This window comes from Actinia tenebrosa, unplaced genomic scaffold (genome assembly GCF_029948245.1).
Source record: "Actinia tenebrosa isolate PJP-AT-01 unplaced genomic scaffold, QUT_ActTen_1.0 PGA_scaffold5__44_contigs__length_20552954, whole genome shotgun sequence".
NCBI lineage: Eukaryota > Metazoa > Cnidaria > Anthozoa > Actiniaria > Actiniidae > Actinia > Actinia tenebrosa.
In genome coordinates, this window is record NW_028292582.1 from 4,907,473 (window position 1) to 4,927,180 (window position 19,708).

At 41.0% G+C, this 19,708-nt stretch overlaps 1 protein-coding gene across 1 annotated transcript in view; it reads right to left on the reverse strand.

The window, feature by feature from the left end:
- Positions 1–19,708, reverse strand: part of LOC116301316 (protocadherin-23) — a 41,639-nt gene that overhangs the window by 4,798 nt on the left and 17,133 nt on the right. Inside the window, exons 8-29 of the mRNA XM_031710354.2 lie at positions 19,154–19,353; positions 18,925–19,033; positions 18,541–18,690; positions 18,024–18,443; positions 16,271–17,596; positions 15,644–15,793; positions 14,613–15,032; positions 13,162–14,266; positions 12,407–12,637; positions 11,459–12,057; positions 10,249–10,953; positions 9,215–9,791; positions 8,733–8,940; positions 8,337–8,556; positions 6,035–6,160; positions 5,587–5,661; positions 5,050–5,226; positions 3,145–3,339; positions 2,774–2,924; positions 2,076–2,200; positions 1,177–1,477; positions 40–269 (exon numbers count right to left, since the gene is read on the reverse strand). Coding sequence (XP_031566214.2) covers positions 40–269; positions 1,177–1,477; positions 2,076–2,200; positions 2,774–2,924; positions 3,145–3,339; positions 5,050–5,226; positions 5,587–5,661; positions 6,035–6,160; positions 8,337–8,556; positions 8,733–8,940; positions 9,215–9,791; positions 10,249–10,953; positions 11,459–12,057; positions 12,407–12,637; positions 13,162–14,266; positions 14,613–15,032; positions 15,644–15,793; positions 16,271–17,596; positions 18,024–18,443; positions 18,541–18,690; positions 18,925–19,033; positions 19,154–19,353 — 7,800 coding nt within the window. The remainder of the gene's footprint in view (positions 1–39; positions 270–1,176; positions 1,478–2,075; positions 2,201–2,773; positions 2,925–3,144; positions 3,340–5,049; positions 5,227–5,586; positions 5,662–6,034; positions 6,161–8,336; positions 8,557–8,732; positions 8,941–9,214; positions 9,792–10,248; positions 10,954–11,458; positions 12,058–12,406; positions 12,638–13,161; positions 14,267–14,612; positions 15,033–15,643; positions 15,794–16,270; positions 17,597–18,023; positions 18,444–18,540; positions 18,691–18,924; positions 19,034–19,153; positions 19,354–19,708) is intronic.

The following is a 19,708-nucleotide window of genomic DNA, read 5'->3' on the forward strand; positions in this document are numbered from 1 at the left end:
CAATCAAAATATACACGAGGTGCTTTCTATGGGAATTACCTCGAATATCATTGAAGAACCTCCAACTACTCTAAATGCGTCATTCTGATTGAAGTCTGGTTCTTGACAAGAGAGAGAACCAACAACATAACCCTCTGGAGGATGTTCTGGCAGAGGCTGTGTGGTGAGTGAGATGTTGAATGGTGGTTCATTCACGTCACTGACGGCTACGGAAAACGATAGGATCTTGGAGTACGGAGGGTTACCGCTGTCCGTGCATTGAACGGTTACTTCAATGGAAAAAGAAACATCGTATAAGTACATTGCATGAAGTATTTTTCCTCATAAATAACGGTGTTATCCTTGATTGCAGATTCACCGTCAACTAATGTAAAGAATGTGCACCTTGAAGAATACCAATGTTTATAATTAGATCTTATTAACCGAGCGGTAGGTCTGTACGGGATAATCTTGACCGAGGTCGGAATGTACAGATCGATCTTCTTCTCGTATTGATTCTGGCGTTTCATAGCGTCGCTGAACAAATCTTGCAATTCCAGAATCCATGTGTCACCGTCTTCTACCTCTTCATCAGTCAGGAATGTGGTATAAACATCGTGCTTTAACTCAACGGTCTTCCAGGTTTCAACCAATTCGTCGTAATTTCTCTTGACTATTTCTACTCCACAATCTTCGTCGATAGCCTTCTTTACTTCGTTTAATTTTCTGGTAAACTTGCCTTTAGCTGCTCGTCTTTGGTTCTTAACGTCATCGGCCATGTTCCAGTCGTCTTGGTGAGCCCGGATTTCGAATGGTACCCGACCGAGGTTAAGATTATCCCGTACAGACCGACCAAGTTCGGTTGATAAGAGTTTTATTATATGACCACTTTTCATTGAAAAGGACAAAATGTTTTCGCCGTAAGATTAATATGCGATCGGACCGGTTAATACCAGTCCGCGATGCGATCTATCCAATCAGATTGCTCGATTTGCTAGTGTCCAGGCTCTAAGATTCACGGTCATATAATAAATATCTATATTGTTAGCAAGGCTAATCTCGTCATAAATGATACTGAAGTCAAGGGTCCGGATCACAGCAATATTTACCGAATGAGAAAGATTATGATTGGAAATAATAATTTTATTACTAATAATTAATTGAATATTTTCCCGCTCTAATAACTCGCTGGGTTACCATTGATATTCTTGTTGTACATTGTCTCATAGTCCAGTCCAGCGGCGTCATTCACCAGCACCTGCGCAGTAGACTTCGCTTGACTAAGTGGAATAACAAAATACTTCTGCCCGTTTAACAACACGCAAGTATGACTCTGTGAAATATCCTGGTCCACTACGAATAGGTTGGCCAGCGGTGTACCCCCCGGACTGTTCTCGGGGACCAAAATATTTTTCTCGTCGTTGAGGGGAAGAGACGACGTCATATTGATATCACTTGGTGGATCGTTGCTGTCCAGTACGGTAACAGTCACCAAAAGCTTGATTGTTGGGGACAAAAATTAAATATAATCAATCAATTTTGTTCTTGACTACTTGTGTTTTTGTTTCTTTTACATTTTCCCTCAAACTAAATAGGCAGATTGGCAGCAATATGGACTTGCTCCGAGGGGAGCGTCGGGAGTCAACCATGTCATAGTTACATGTCGATCTAGCTAGATCGGAATGCAATGTGAAATAAAAGCCCAGGCTTCACAGCGAGCAAAGTTCTAGTGCAACTTAAGTATACCCAGCATTATTTAAGGTATTCTTCATTTATATCAACCTGAGCAGAATGCATCGTGTAATAAAATCCAATGTATCAGTTGTCTTTTCGACGAACAACATTCTAGTGCATATCTTAGGTACACGCAGCACTATGTAAGGTATTCATTTAGATCAATAAGTGTTTGTACCCAAGCTAGACCAGAATGCATCATGGCCAATTTTTCAACTATAGGCAATGCACATCGTTGTGGCTAGGTAAAAAAACAACACCTTGATAAGCTTTCACGGCAAGGTTAGTGCTAGTGCTGGTTTATGTTCACTAAATCGAATGTTTGTAAAGATAGATAGATTTTCAAATATATAAACTATTACCTCGGCACTCATCGGAGGTTGCCCGTCATCAGTGACTTTAATTGATACATTTATCTGTGGGGCAGTTTCGTAATCTAGATTTCTATTATTGAGAACAAGAGTGCTTCCATTGACACTAAAAAGATCTGCAAATAAGAAAATGGTCAACATTCAACGTGCGTCCACTGCGCTATGACTGGTAGGTACTGAGAGTTGCGTCAAAGTACGTTACCATGGTTACGCAAATCTTAGATGCTTCCTTAAGAAATCAGTAAGGAAACATATACTCCCTATTCAACGTGCTACCATGCGCAACAATTAGTATAAATAAGCAGAACTTACAAGCATAATCGGTGAAGCCCAGAGTCGCACGAGAAGGTGTACAATATTAGGAAGGTAACGCCTTTTACATATCTTAGGTGAAAGGACAGGGAACGTCCTAATATTGAGTGAAGTACCCGTGAAATAGATATTAGGCTAATACACCGCATTAGTAGACCCTAATTCCATTGTTTAATTTGGGTCTATTTTTCTATTAGAGGTTGACTGACATTTTTTATTTCACGGGTTAAATGCCTTCACTCTAACTTTACCAGGCGTTACGTTTTCCCCACCCTCTCTCCTACATAAAGCACACACACTCACATGCAGCATCTTCAAAGTGCCCTATAACGATATGTTACCAGTTTAATTAAAGCATTTAATCTGCTTTGACGTACCCTTGGGGCTGATAACGACAAATGTATGCGAATGGTTCGTGTCCTGGTCTTTTGCCGACAGTTCACCCACTACTGTACCCGAGGTGGCGTTTTCGAATATTCCAGAAGAATTCAAAAGGACTGCGCTTGGTGGATCGTTGTTGTCCGTTACCTTGAACCAATGAAACAAAACACATTACCATATCTATCTGTCAGCCATATTGGTTTGGAGGACAGGAGAATTTCTCGCTCCTATCCTCCCCTTAGGGATTTTGTCGTATTTTATCTAATGCATTCTAATATATCGTTTTGAAGTATAAAGTGGAAGCTAGAATTTGGTAGTCAAATAAAGCAATCGTGCAAACGTCGGTGGCATCCAAACTGTCACTTACATTAACAATAAAGGCGTTGGTCGTATTAAGAGGTGGGATACCGCTGTCCATTGCTACAATTGTTACTTGATAGGAGTTCACTTTCTCGAAGTCTAACGGTTTTGTGGTTACCAGGAGCTTTCCGACTATCTTAAAAGCATCCAAACTTGGGGACTGGATTTGAATGCTCAGTGAAATATTGGCAAATGTACTGCCCTGTTGATTACAATTAGAAGAAAATGAAAAAATGAGAAAATAGATTGAATAGATGGATGGCTGAGGAGGTGGATGGATGGATTGATGGATGGATGGATGGCTGAGGAGGTGGATGGATGGATGGATGGCTGAGGTGGATGGATGGATGGATGGATGGATGGATGGATGGATGGATGGATGGATGGATGGATGGATGGATGGATGGATGGATGGGCCTAAAAATTTGTAGTTAACTGACAAATAACCTAAAATTAGTAGTTAACAGTTGTCTGATATTTTATCATTTTAGTTAATATTATGGTCAGCGCTTGTAAAATATTAACCTTTAACCGACAATTGGCCTAAAAAAAACTGACGATCGGGTACCCTCCTTCACACTTCCCAATATGGCGGCGATGAAGCCAATAGTTTTCAGATGACGAACTTAGTTAATTCCATAGCAACGATGACGTCAAGGTTGCCATAGAAATAGGTGTGTCGATTGAAAATAAATTCCTTTTCTTAAGCTGTCTTTTTTCGCCTCCAAAAACTAACGATACAATTGTTTTATTCCCTTTAACACTCGAGTTTGAAAAAACTAATCTCGTGATATATATTGGTAATGGGATCATCTGCTTCAAGAAACTTTGATAGTAAACGAAAACCAGGGCTTAAAAGGATGACAAAGCACAAGTTTGATGACCAAATCAAAGGAGGAACACTTTGGGAGCGAAATACCAGCACAATCGACCAAGTGCAAGTTAATATCCTTCAAGAAGATGCCGTGGTTTGCATTCCCAGCACAACCTTGCTGGATATCACGCTTCAGGAACGTGGAAATGACAATAAAGTGCTTGTTGTTGAAATACAGAATCGCAATTAAAGGATACATTACACTATTGGGCAGTTTAAACCACGAACAAGTGAGGTACAGAATAATGCCCCGATTTTAGTGACATTTAATTTGTAAAATATTTTGCTTTTGTTTTATTGAATATTCGAGAAAATCTGATAAATTCTTGTCAAACGCCAATGAGTCACAATCTAATGATAAAAAATAAGTAATAGACATTGGACTAATATTATTCTGGCTACGGACTGAAGTGCAAGTTAGTTTGTTTCTGTTGATTATACCATATTTATAACGACTATTTTTTGAATAAAACTGATTCATCATTTTAAAAAATGTTTGGAGCAAAACTGAGGAAAAAATAGCTGTATTGAGCGCTTACGCCAATGCAAAAGCGCCCCGCTCCGCCCCACCCCGGCCTGAATACGCCAAATCGAAACTCATGATAATTATTTTACAGCCATTCTCAATCACACGCGCCCCCTAGCGATTGTTTCTGTCCCGACGAAGAAGGTTTTGGTGGACGTCAATCACAAGGCGTTTCCAAAACAATGTAGGGAAACACAAAGCTATAAGGGCACGTGCCTATAGAATGTCATGGAAACGCCTTGATTGACGTACACCAAAAGCTTCTTCGTCGCGACAGAAACAATCGCTAGAGCGGCGCGTGTGATTGAGAATGGCTGTAAATCATTTGAAGACGCAGGCTGATAGTTACTCTACTTTCCGGGGTATCCGCGTCCAGGAGATTTATCAAGACATCGATAACCCCCGGCTCACTGTTCTCGGGTATCGATGTTTCACTAATTTACACCAAAGCGACATTCGTCATAATTATTTTAAATTATTTGAAGACGCAGACTTATTGTTGCTCTACTCACCGGGGTATCCGGGTCCAGGACATTTATCAGGCCAACGATATCTCCCGGGATACCGTTCTCGGGTATCATCGTGTTACTGATGGTCAGATTATATGGAGCCTCGTTGACATCTAGCACTATGATTGTGAAGATTGTCGATATTGATAAAGGTGGTGAGATACGTTCACTACAATTTACCTGTAAAATGAAAGAAAAGGTATGAAAAGAGGAAAAAATCATTAGAATATACGAAGATTGAAATATAGTAGGAACAAGGGAAATAATAAGTGGAAAGATAGACGGACAAAAAAGGAGAATGATAGTATAAACAAGAAAATCACTGTAACGGTGTTTATTTTATGTTAAGCGGCGTTGAACACCTTCATGTGCAATGGACCCTTCTCAAAAGTATCACGGATACGAGGATAATTTGGAACTACAAAATAAATCAAGCTTTTTCTCAATGGAATTTGTGGCATTTCTCCTATCGCTTTTCGCCTATCGCCTATTGGCGATGACAATGTTTATTGAAATACATGTACACAAGTTCAAACTTACGCTAACTGAATAAACGTTCTGTTTTTCAAAATCGAGAACATCCCTAGACACAGCTAACGATAAATGATTAACAACCTATAAAACCAATAAATAGATACCAATTAATATTATTTAGTTAGTGTTTATTCATACATTATATACGCCAGTTTCGCAATCGATGTATACCACTGTTTTTGAAGACCACAGACGCATTAGCAAAGGCCTAGTCTCGTTTGTAAGTTTGTAATTTCACATGAGCCGAACCTAATTGAAACAATGGATAACCAGGCGTTCTTCTTTGATGTCATTAGGTTTGGCTCATGTGAAGTTCTACGTTTGACATGAGCCTAAGCTATTCACAGATAACAACATGGCTGCGATAAATTACGTGCAAACAAAGATTTGCCTCATCATATTCACTCGTGCGAAATCTTTTCTAAAGTGAATAATAGAAAACTAATGGTCTTACCTTAAAAGGAGCTTGATCTGGGTTTGTGACGTAACAGGTGAATTTTTGCCAGGAAATCGCTACATTATCAGGATCCTGAACAGACAGTTTCCCGACTATGCTGTCAGAGGCCGTGTTCTCGAAAACCTAAATAAAAATTCAAAAAATTTTAAATGAGTTGTTGCAAATGAAAAACAAGTTCTGCAAATAATAGATGATTTGCTGCATGTCAGACAAGTTGCTGCAAATAAGAAACAAGTTGGTGCCTGTTTGACGAGTCTAGTGTTGTGAAACAAGTCCTCGGCAAAGAGTACGTAGTACTTAGAAAAAATTTTTAATTTTTAATTAAATAAAAGACAGTTTTTAATTTTTGACGATTTCTCAACTGAAACGGCTTGTAATCGAGTAAAAGTTACCGTGGGAAAAAACATGCAAAAATATAACTAAGTATAAGTTTCCGGTCACCCATCCGGATATTAACTTCGCTCAACCGGACTTGACTTAGTGTCATTGAAGCCCAAGTTTTTTCCACTGGACCACGGTTCCAGGTGAATCAGCATAACAATAGCCGTGAAAACAATGCACCAGATAGACTAAACTTTTTAACATCAAATTTTCAATCGATTCCGTGCGTGGCAGAGATGCAAGGGATTAGCCGTTATGGTCTGGGGGCCGGCTGGTCTCTCCCCTGATGCTCCGGCTAGAACATTTTCTTGCGTAATTCGTACACCCAAGGGCAGAAGGATTTAATTGCCGTCAGGTCCGAAGTCCATACGCCGCCTCAGCTCTGCGGATGTCTCGGGGGTATGGCAAAGTGGGATCGATTTTTTAAAATTTATTTGTTTTATTTCTGTAGGTGGGTTCGAGCCCCATCGTATCCGGATAAGATTTTTTATTTATTTTTAAATGATTATTATTATTATAAATTTAGCACTATATTTTTAGAACGGCCTCAAAAGTAGGAATGAAAGAGACTAAATCTTTTTAGAAAGAGTGACTACTCCATTCCTTTTTTAACTCATATCCAGAATTAACAGTTAAGTAAGTAATCTTGATCGGAAAACTCGAATTTAATTTCCTGATTCAAAATGTCTCCTGGGAATAGTTTACTGACGAAAACTTTTACTGTCCTTGGTTTCAATAGGCCCTTTGCAACTAAGCAATCACATGCTGATTAATTCACTGAGAGCAAATGAATTTTGATTCCCATAGGGGAAATTTACTGGAGAGCAAACAAACTTTCTACAACCTTTTTTGAGAGATCGTAATAAAACTACATTTCGTAACACACTGGATACACATCTATTCATTCAGTTCTTTACAAGTAGCTAAAAAGAATCACCAAACTAATATGAAAACAAAAATTTTGCTCACCAGTACAGATACGTGACCGTTAACTGCAAAGGGCCTGTTCTCGCGTTATTTTCTCTGTATGTATAGAGGCTTTGCACCTTCACGTGATGGCAGCCATGACAGGAGGCAGGGACAATGGAATCTGACCTCATCTGACTTACATGAGAAAGAATTCAGTCTCCCAGTGGGAAAAGACTATTGTTGTGCCTCCTGTCATGGCTGCCATCATGTGCAAAGCCTCTATTGCTATAATTTCTGTTTATATGGTACTACTACGACAACTACATGACTATCCAATGGGGCCAGCATTTCCCAGTTCCCGCGCACAAATAAATACTCAGCCCCCACTCGTTTTTGTTCAGAGCTTTCATGATTATCATGCCTCCTCGAGATGAAGAGCGCTGTAATATTTCTAAATAGAAACTAAAAAGCTGCCGGGCATTTAACGCGTGACTGTTTAATTCTCACTGGAATTAAAATCTTGTCTCACAGACAACAGTATCTGTTTTAAAGAGATCTACGAGGATAACGAGGCATTTGAGGGACATAGCAACGGTACCTAAGGGGAATCGGAACCATGAATAGAGGTTTTGCACCACCACGTGACTGCAGCCATGTTAGATTCGCCCCATGTAAGGGAATGCGGAATCCACGAAATTTTAGGCCTTGGAATCCGTAATCCAGAGTCTCGGAATCCGGAATCCAGCGCTTGGAATCCGGAATCCATCATATGTCCGGATTCCCTTACATGGGGCGATCTTAGATGGCAGGAACAATACAATCGTTTTACATAAGAAAGAATTACATTTCCAAGAGCAAAGGAATTTTATTGTTCTGCCATCTAACCACAGGCAGCCCAAGCAGTATTATGTGTTGGGCACGTGATGTACAAAGCCTCTATTGGAGCTGAACTGATCATGCAAATGTTCTTATTTATTACGTTGAATGAAGAAAATATACTGCTGAATACCTTGTTGTTACTCAGTGTGATGGCTGTTGGAGCCTCGTTGACATCTTTCACTAGTATGCTTATATACCCCGTGACTGAGAGAGGAGGGGAACCATTGTCGACGGCACGTACAAGAAGCGTGTAGTTAGAGTATTGCTCAAAGTCGAGAAGTCTTGAGGAAAGGGTGATTGAGCCAGACGTTGAACCGATGGAGAACATGTTTAGAAGACTACTGTCATTTCTAGAAATAGATAACAAGTATGAGAAAGTGTCTGCAGATTGAGATTGCTTATTATGAGTTACTGATTGGGGGAATGGATTTCTAAAAGAATCAAATAGACATGGCCGACAAGTTAAATCAAAGAAACCTGAATTTTTTAAATGATTCTTCGCCTGTTTTCTATTTCTATTTATTACCGTTTTCCACTGTGTCCCTCTGCCAAAACACTCTCAATCTGGTAAAAGTGCGTCTGTCCAACATCCTGGTCAGCGGTGTAAACATTTCCTATATAAGTCGCTGGAGCACTATTTTCGAAAATGGAAAGATTTCCGCTGGCTTTAACACTTGTGGGCGCGTCATTGCGATTCGATACAGTTATTTGAAACTTCCTTGTGACCTTAAGGCCTGTAGAATAAAAATATAAGGAATATACTGAATCCGTCTGCAGTGCCCAATCTAAAAAAGTACATTGATTATATAAACCTCTTTATCGTCCGGGTTAAGCCATGGAAAACTACCTGAACTATGGATTGCGAAGCATAGCTTCATAATCAAATCTGGCAACCGCCATCAGCTCAAAGTACGTTACGTTAGACAACATAGTTGGAAGAGGAAACCAAATACAGTCTAGTTCCAACTGGGTAGTAAGAATTAATATTATAAAATATGAAATAACCACCTTTATTATCAGTTGACTGGACATAGATTTCCCACAATGGTTTAGTCTCGTAGTCCAGGCTCTGAGATGTTTTCAAGGTATACCCTTCTACAACGAATGGCAAGCCACTGCCATTAACGACAGAATAACTAAAAGTCTGGACAGCGGCAAACAAATTATCCGGATCGACTGTGTCGAACGTTCCTATGACAACAATCCCAGAATTCTCGGCAACCGTGGAGCCGGACAAGCTGATACTCGTCGGAGCCTCGTTTTCGTCCATGATGTCGATTCTAAAGGTTTTCTCGATATAGAGAGGAGAGGAACCGTCGTCGTAGCAACGCAGAATGACGTCAATGGATTGTGTGACTTCATAATTTAAATCTCCATCCACGAGTAACTCGTTTGATGTGTGGTTGACAATGAAGGGGACATTGTTGAATACGGAGCAAGTATGTACTTGCCAGGGTCCTCTCGGGCCTTTGTTATCTGGATCTTCCACAGAAATCTTGCCAACGAGTGAACCTTGAGGTGAATTTTCTGTTACGGATTGGTTGGTCAGTGAGATACTTGTAGGCTTTTCGTTGACATCTCGAATCTGGAAGCACATGAGAGAATATAAACAAACAAAGTTCATAAATCTACATTGTTTTACAACCGTAGCACTTTTCGTATGACTGTGAAAAGCTCGCGACAAGAACACGGTCTTGACACGGCAAGGGATACGCCAGTTCAATCACATTGGTTGAGAATTTACTCTAGTATCCAATCAAATACCCGGAACACGGCAGAAACACGGCGCGGACACGCGGTCACACCAAGGTCATGGCACTGCTAGACCAATAATATTGCGCGAGAAAAAAATCCGCCAATTGAAATCCTAGAAAACATCACAGTCACGGCACGGCACGCATATGGCACTGAGCTTTTCACAGTCATGCGTCACTGCTTTAATAGACAGTGGATAAGAAACCGATGACCACAGAAACTGACGTGCAGACAGACAGACAGACAGATAGATAGATTGAGACAAAAAAAAAACTGGTTGGATTTACCTGAATAGTAAACGATTTATCAAGGAACAATTTAGGTCGTCCATTGTCGATAGCCCTCACAATGACAACCAAAGAGGGTTGTTTCTCAAAATCAATGTTGGCGTACCGCGAGGTATATATCTTGGTCCCTTTGAGAACGAACTTCCAGCCGCCATTACTAATCATCCTGAAGGTATGCAATTGATTTGCATCCTCGTCTACTGCTGCTAGATCACCAACAAACGCGTTGTTAGCGTTCTCATCTACGTATCCAACATCAATTCCAGAAAGTGTGATATTACTGGGCTTGTCATTCACGTTGAGGATTTTGACTGTGAATTTCTTGGAATGAAACAGACCATTTGGATCAGTCACGCGCACAACTATGTCTTCTGATTTGCTTTGCTCATAGTTCAGAAGACCGCTGACCACTAGATTAACAGAACACATGGATTCTATTCCAGGGATAGTGGTTTGGTTCTTGCACGTGACGGACGAACCGAGGGAGAATTTCCCGCCTGCGTCGTCAAGTAGTTTGAAAGATAGATGCTGGACTTCGTCATGGTCCAAAGAGATTATCGTCCCCACTACGTCCCTCTGGGGAGAGTTTTCGTTCACTTGTGGCATGTCGTCAGGGAAGGTTTGTTGTCCATCTTGAGAAGTAATTGATGTATTTACTGGAGCTTCGTTAACGTTTTCCACGAAAATGCTAAATGTCTTGTTTAACTGGGGAAAAAGTGAGTTTACAAAAACTGAGTAAAATATCTGGTCAGGGGCAGATACAGTTAGGATTTTGGCAAAGGTCGAGCCGCCGATATTAAACAATGACAGTAGAATAGACCCCTTCACAGTTCCCTGCGCCATCTTGAAAGGTAGCCGTGCCTTTGCATCGAAATGCTGAGCTTGCAATGATAGAGACATGTGAATAATTGTTCAAGGCGTTAAAAAAGGTCTCTAACATTGCAAGCTCACCGTTCGTCTCGCTTCGATGCAAAGGCACGGCTACTTTTCAAGATGGCGCAGGGGACTGTGAAGGGGACTGTTGTGACGGGCTAACTGTGAAAAAGAAAACTATTTTGTATTTGATATTTCCTAATTAGATTAGATCCGCGGCTCTGCTGATGGATTCTTATATCCTGAAAAAAAGGTCGTTTGCAGGACGGCGTCATTGAATTGCCTAAATCACTGCTAAAATGCTTCGGGAATTTTAAGACCAACATGCTTTACTTACCGATATTGGCTCGGTCCCATTGTCTCGTACTTGTACAGTCACCATATGAACTCTACTAGTTTCGTAATCCGTGTTCTTGGCTTTGACAAGAAAACCCGCAGAATCAATAATAAATCTACCGTTATCATCATCCACAAGCGAGAAGGACAAAACTTGGAATTTGTCCTCGTCTTTAGCAGATAGCTGACCAATCCTCGTTCCAATAGTTGCATTCTCTTTCACAATATAACCAGATAACTTCAAATCACGTGGTCTATCGTTGACGTCACGCACAGTGATGGTGAAGATTTTCTCGTTGCTTAGAGGAGGAGATCCGTTATCGGTAGTGCGCACGCGCACAACGTGTTGCCGCCGAGCCTCGAAATTGATTTTGCAGAAAGCACCACCGTAGTTTAAGCAGTCATCATTTTGCAAAGCTACCATTAACCTATTTTGAATGAGTTTGAATAAACCAGATGCTGTGTTGGTCAGTGTGTAAGTGTGGTTCTGGTTTACATCAGGATCTTGACAGGACAGTGTTCCAATGATAGTGTCCATTCCACTGTTCTCATTTACAGCCGACTCTGACAGTGTGATCTTCATAGGCTGCTCATTAACATCTAAAATTAGACATATCATTAGAGCGTAAAAACAATTTGATTACAAAACAAGGGACGGTCACGGTACGGAAAATTTAAATGACAACGTTGAACCGATCACAGCGCGCGAAATATCAAATTAGAAAATCGCACCGTCATGCTAGTACTGCATGGGTCTTCTCGTGCGCAACCATTAAATAAAGAAATGACACTCTAGCGAATAGCACTCGGTCTGAAATGGGAAAACATTACGCCCAAGGTAAAGAGGTCTATTAACTATCTCTAGTTTTCCTCTTCCTCCATCTCTGGCAAGATGGCCACCTTCTCGTCGAAGTAGTTTATTGCGTGACAATGGGAAAATGCAACTTACCGACTACAGAAATGGTAAATAAATTGGTAACTGATTTAGGTGGTTTGCCACTATCCGTAGACTGAATGGTCAAGTTCCAGCTCGCTTGGGTCTCATAATCCAATGACCTTGTCGTGTTCAAGTAATTACCATGGATAATAAATGGAAGACCAGCGGTATCACCAATAATACTGTATGTAAAGTATTGCCTTATTGAGCCCTCGTTGTCAGGGTCAGCGGTACTTAGAGTGCCTTAAAAATTTAAAAATAAAATTCATTTTAGTAATACTTAAAAGCACTTCAATATAGTGTTTTCACTCACGTGAGAAGGCAGTCATATTGGTGTACCTGACTAAACAATTAACTCTCTGCACAGTTTTTGCATAATAGAGTTCAATTCCCGGAAGTTAGAAAATGCATTGTTTTGGTATACCAATATGGCAGTCATGGTGTCTAAAAGAATACAGATAATAGCTGCCATTCATCTCTTCCAGCGAGGAAAGGAGGACAAAAGATGCGACGGCCATAATGGTTGACATAACAAAAGAAACCGAGACCAAGCCTTTCGTTAAAGTCAATCAGCATGGCAGCTATGACGTCAAATACCCTCCAAGAATAATGTAAACGTTTGTATTGTTTCCTATGAGAATAAAAGAGTGCTAGACATGGCCGCAATGTTGGTTGACATAGCAAAAGTAATCAAGACCAAGCCTTTAGTCAAAGACTGCTATGATGACGTCACATGCACCAGGCCCAGGAATTGTCCCAAGACTTACCAACTACAGAAGGCGAAGAGTTCTCTGCCACACTGCTACTCGATAAAGCTATCTTACTTGGAGCTTCGTTCACATCATCGACAAACACGGAAACGTTCTGTTGAAGGTTCAGGCTCGGCGTCCCATTATCCACACAGTTCACGATAATATCATGTGTGGTAGCTTGTTCGTAGTCCACAGTAGCTTGATTCACCTTGAGCACATTGTTTTCAACTACAAATTTTCCAATCTGACTTCCAACGACGCTGCAAGTATGTGACTGTCGCACACCTTGTGGACCAAGATTATCGGGGTCTGTTACGTTCAACGAGCCAATCACAGTGCCGGGTTTGCTGTTCTCAGTCACGTGACTATTGGTTAGTCCAATCATTGTTGGTGCTTCGTTTAAGTCAAGAACAGTTATGGAGAAGTCTTTGATGTGCTTTAAGGAAGGGGAACCAGAGTCTGTCGACTGGATAGAAACACTATATAAAGACTGTTTTTCAAAGTCTAAATTTGCTGAGTTGGAAACGAAAAGTTTGTCACCTCGCACTACAAAACGACCACTAGCATCATTAGTGAGAGTGTAAGTAAATGTCTGCGAGGCGTCTTCATCTGTGGTTGCCAACACACCAACTAAAGCCCCGTTGGAATTTTCATACACATTTGCACTTCCTCCACCCCCTAAAGTAATATTTGTCGGCGCGTCGTTCTGATCAACCACGGTGATTGACAGCTGTTGTGTAGTGAACAGACCGTGGCTGTCAGTGGCTCTGACAGTGATAGTATAGTCTCTCTTCTCCTCGTAGTTCAATGATCGCTTTAGTTGCAGAATAGTCGTACATTTTGTCTTATATTCAGGCATGTTAGTGACTGCAGCACATGTAGGTTTGGAGGAGTCCAAGATAAAGGTGCCGTTGGCATCATCATCGAGCCTGAAGGACAGTACTTGATTATAGTCATGGTCCAACGCTTCTAGAGTACCTGTCACAGTTCCTTGTGGGGAGTTTTCTTTGACGCGAGCGTCGTTTGTCGGAAAGGAGCTTGGCGCACCAACAGATGTTATTTGAATTTTGACAGGCGCTTCGTTTACGTCAAGAACCTCGATGACGAAAACCTTTTCAATCTGAAAAATATGTAGTGAAAATCAAAACATAGTGAAACTAGATAAATGTTACAATAATAATTATAACAACTTGATTATATTATTAACTTGATCTTAGTTGAAAAATAATAAATTAATTAATTTAAGGCCCTCCAGACATATCAAAATTCATTAAAAGGAATCCTTATTTTACGAGTAAGAATGCTGCTCTGTGTAAGAAGCACTTTAATAACAGCAAGTGCTGGCTAACAAACCTGTGGCCCTTGGACTGCCGAAACATGTCTATTAAAAGAGTCATATTATACCTGAAGATTATTACACAATTTCTGCTTGTTAGACCCTTTGAAAACAAAGTATAAATACAAACCTTCATCGCTGGACGACCATTATCAGTCACGACAGCACGAATAGTGTGTTGTTTTTGCGTCTCATAATTCGTACTATTCGCTTTGTACAAATATCCACTAGAGTCTACTCTGAATCGTCCACCATCATCATCAGCGAGAGAATACGACAAGGACTGCCCAGCGTCTTCGTCACTGGCGTTAAACTGACCAATCAGGGAGTCAATTGTGGCATTCTCTTTCACTCTGTTATCGGATAACTTTAGATCACGTGGTTGGTCATTGACGTCACGGATGAGTATGACAAGGTCTGTGTCGTAGAAAAGCGGAGGAACGCCGTTATCTGTACTGCGCACGCGTATACGTTGTTGTCTTGCTGCTTCGTAGTTTAGCAAACAGTGGCTTCCTCCCTGAGACAAGCATTGCTTGTTTGACTGCGCTACCTAAGTGTATGACAGAAAAATATAAATACGTATCAAAATTCTTACTCATAGATAGACTATGGGCAGATCAAACTCAGGACACGGAAAACTCACAGTCTTAATTGGGATTTAGCGTGTTAGCTTTTGCAAAGGTAGGGTAGGAAAACCGGAGAACCTGGAGAAAAACCCTCAAAGCAAGGGAGATACCTAACAAACGTTAATCACATATGGGTCCAGGAACCGAACCCGACACCCCAGAGGTGAGATATTAGTGAATATTTTGAGGTTCAGTTGTTCCCTGTTAGCAGAATACATCTTTCTTTTGTATTAATTGAGGGGCAAGAGGAGAGATTCTGCTTGTAGGAACAATCTGTTGACTAAAAAGACGTCAGAAAGGAATCTTGTTCGCGTGCAAATCAAATGTTCGACGTCTGATACTTGCTTAAACACGAGAATTTTTGCTATAGGGGTAAAGTTTTCCCGTTTCATACCTAGTGTCATTCCCTAGAGTATAATGTTCAACGGTTGCACATGAGAAGACACATGAATATGGATACTAATCAAACAAAGAATATTATTCTGAAGATAATGACACGTGGTCTGAATGAGAATATCGATATTCGTCTCGTCACCTTTATAGCGTTATTATCGACCATAAATCTACCGTTCGAGCTGTCAATCAATTGATAGGTGTACTTTTGTCCAACGTCTTGGTCGACGGTGCTTAGAAGACCAACCAGGGTGTCTTGTGCGCTGTTCTCGTTTACTGCTGAGTTGGACAACTAAAAAGGTATACAAAAAAACGTTTATTTAAAAAATAATAACCTTTTTATAACGAGGATTGTCACATAACGTCACATAATCTTTGAATCAAGTGTGGCGTAGTCGTAGTGCACTCTACTCTCACCCCCAATGTTTCAATTTCGAATTCCGACTTTGGTATAACTTGTGAGTTCAGTTTGTTATGTCTCTCCCTTAATTCGAGGGTTTTTCTCCAGGTTCTCAAGTTTTCCTTCCTCCGCAAAACCTCCCAAAACACGCTAAATTTTAATTCGATCTATGAGTTAGCCGTGCCCTGACTTTGACCAGACCTGAGGTTGTTTCAGGATTGGATCTGTGAGTTAGCCGTGCCCTGACTTAGATCAGCCCAGAGGTTGTTTCAGAGTATCAATAAGATTGAAAGGCATAAGAGATCATTGCATGTCAACCGTCACGACGACCCTTAGGGAAAAGTGTATCGGGATTGGGTCTATTCTTACCGAGATCGAAGTTGGTTGATCGTTCGTGTCGAGCACCTGTACAGTGAAGGACTCCACCCTCGTTTTAGCAGGGACACCATTGTCTTGTACTTCTATCCTGAATGACCACTGTGCATCCGCCTCGAAGTCAAGCTTCTTAGTTGTGACTAAATTGCCATTCTGCTCTGCAAAAGGTACAGCGGAGCTCGAAAGAATAGAAAAATTGAAAGATTGTCTTATGGTGTTCTCGTTATCTGGATCGACTACAGTAATCCTGCCAACAGTTATAGGAGGGGTTTGGTTCTCTTTTACTCTTAGGTTAGAAACTACAATGTCTGTAGGAGCTTCGTTGATATCTTGCACGTTGATAGTGAATGATTTGTCTAATCTCAACCCCTGAGGATCCGAACATTGGACGCTTATAAGTATGGTTCTGTTTGCTTCATAGTTTACTCCCGCAGGACCTACAGTCAGCTGATTGACTTTTTCATTGACAGCCATCCCAATTATCCCATTGGCTGAGTTCTTCAATTGGCAGGTGTGAGTCTGTCGCACTCCTTCGGGTCCAAGGTTGTCAGGGTCTTTGATTGACAGGCTGCCAATCACCGAACCAGGGGGCGTGTTTTCGAGGATGGTGTTCTTAGATAAAGTTACATTTGTTGGTTTTTCGTTGAGGTCGCTGATGTTGATTGTTATGTTACCCTCTACGGAGTACGGTGGATTTCCGCTGTCTGTACTTCTCAAACTAATCTGATATGCTTTCTTTTTCTCGTAGTCAAGATTAGCAGACTTGGATACAAACAGCTTGTTACCGCGAATCTCAAAATTGCCGCCATTGTTGCTAAGCAACGTATATCTAAAGGTCTGCCCGACGTCTTGGTCTACTGTCTGCAATTCTCCGATCTCGAGATCTCGACTGTTTTCATTCACAGTAGCCACAAGGCTTCCCTCTATAGTTACATTGGAGGGCTTATCGTTGGCGTCTTGTACTGTGATATTCACATTTTGACTGTAAAACAAGCCTTTGTCATCTGTAACTCTCACTGTTATAATTTCCCATTGCGCATCCTCAAAATCAAGGTCTCCGCTGACCAAAAGCACCGCAGAACACTGCGTATTTCCCTGACTAACATGATTACACATGGTTTTGGAACCAAGGGAGAATTTTCCACCTGCGCTGTCATCGAGGCTGAACGTGAGATTCTGTATTGCATCTTTGTCAACAGCCGTGAGTGTACCAATCTGGGTTCCAAGGGGCGAGTTTTCTGTGACGGTGTTGTTGTCAAGTGTTAAAGATACAGGAGCCTCGTTTACATTCAGTACAACGATGGTAAACTGTTTGGAAATCTGGAAAATATACCATTACGATGGAGTCCCATTATCTCAAACCTCCCCCTGAAGACCAGGGATGAGGTTTGAAATAATGGGGATTTGAGATATACTTGGACGCAAGTCCACGGGACACGCGCGAATAAAGTCCATCAGTTCCATTAGAAAGGGCCAATTATATCAAACTGTCTGGGGTTGTTAAATGCCAGGCGTCTAGAATTTTGGCTCGCAATGATTATACAGAATCACGTAAAATTTGGGGATTTCGCGCTCTTTTATTTTAAAGCGCGTATGGTTCCATAATAACATTTTATAGCGTTTGTGCGCGTGAAAACTCTTGGACAAAAAGGAGCGTTCAGTAATAGACATTTTTAGTCCAGTCCTGCACTGATCATTCAATAAGCAGACTAACGTATTTGCAAAAATGCTAAATCAACAAGCTTACCCATAATGCGGGACTTCCGTTGTCCGTAGCTCTAACCGTGACCAGGTGGACTTTACTCGTCTCGTAATCCGTGATCTTTGCTTTCAGTAAGTTACCATTACTGTCAATCTTAAATCTACCATTATCGCCGTTATCTAGAGTAAAAACCAATCGCTGACCAGAGTCTTCGTCACGTGCTGTCAACTGACCAATTACAGTATTAATGGGTGCATTTTCCTTGACCATCTGATTGGACAGTCGTATATCACGTGGTTTGTCATTGACGTCATTTATGGTAACATTTATTGTCTTGATGATAGACTTTGACGGCGAACCGCTATCTGTACTGCGGATTCGTATTCCCTGGAAGGGCTGCTGTTCATAGTTTAGACTACAGTGACTTCCACCATTCTGGAGGCAAAGTCTGTTAGACTGGGCTACCTGTAAACGACATGACATCAGATATTACACTTCAAGTTTTGCTAGCTTTATGGTCTCTTGCTAATAGGAAATTTATTTCGGGTGACTTTTCACACACCTTAACCCGGTTATTCACAATTTTGAATCGTCCTCCAGCGTTGCTGAGCAACTGGTATGTAAAGAACTGTCGTGTATCGGGGTCAGCGGTGCTGAGCATGCCCACTGTTGAATCAATGTCGCTATTTTCGTTCACACTTGAACTGGAGAGCTGAAAAAAAACAACAATCAAATTAACAACGGTCTGTTACAAAGAAAACGCACTAGTGAGATATTCTTGGGGTGCAACCATAAGACTCAAAACCCCTTGAGACATAAATAGCAATGATCAGCCGCCATGTTGGTTGATCTAGCACGAGAAGCAAGAAATTGTTTGTTATCTTCAACCAACATGGTGGCTATGACGTAACATGCATCCCAAGAATAGAATGCTATGGTAACGCACCTGTATATCTGTTGGGTCTTCGTTAACGTCAGTAATCCTAATGGTAAATGTTTTGTCCAGGTACATTGAAGGGATTCCGTTATCTGTACTGCGAACTGTGATGTCGAACCTATCAAAGTAAAGAAAATAAGTAGGGTAACTGGCTGACTGGCTGACTGGCCGACTGGCCGACTGGCTGACAAAAATATAAGTTATAATATAAGTATAGAGTAATAATCGTTTTACTAACGTGTTCGGGGAAACTTCAAAATCAAACACTTTAGATGTCAATAGCACTGCACCACGAATTTCAAAGAGTCCACTTCCTCCCCTGATCATCGTGTATGTATGCCTGTCTTTACTGTTCACTGGATCTAGAGAACTCAAGGTACCGACGGTCGTTCCTCGAGGCATGTTCTCGCTCACTGAGCTTGACCCAGACAGTAAAATCTAAAGAATTAAAGTATATGATCATAAAAGACCTCTTAGAGTATCATTTCTTTGTTTAACGGTTGCGCATGAGACGATACATGAGTATGGATACCCTTCTCAAAAGTAATCACACTTTTTCTCGGTGTAATTTGTAGCATTTCTTTTCCATTTTCATATTACTCGCACTAAAGTCAATTTTAAGTAGGGTCCATTCAAACAAAGAATCATATTTTCAAACAAGGTTAGAATGATTGACGACGCTGCAAAGCGACCAAGAACACAGCCCGTAACAGCAATTTCAGCATCACCTACATCTAGATTGAAAAACATCTACAGCAGCTAGCAACAACATGGTGGCTATGACGTAACATGC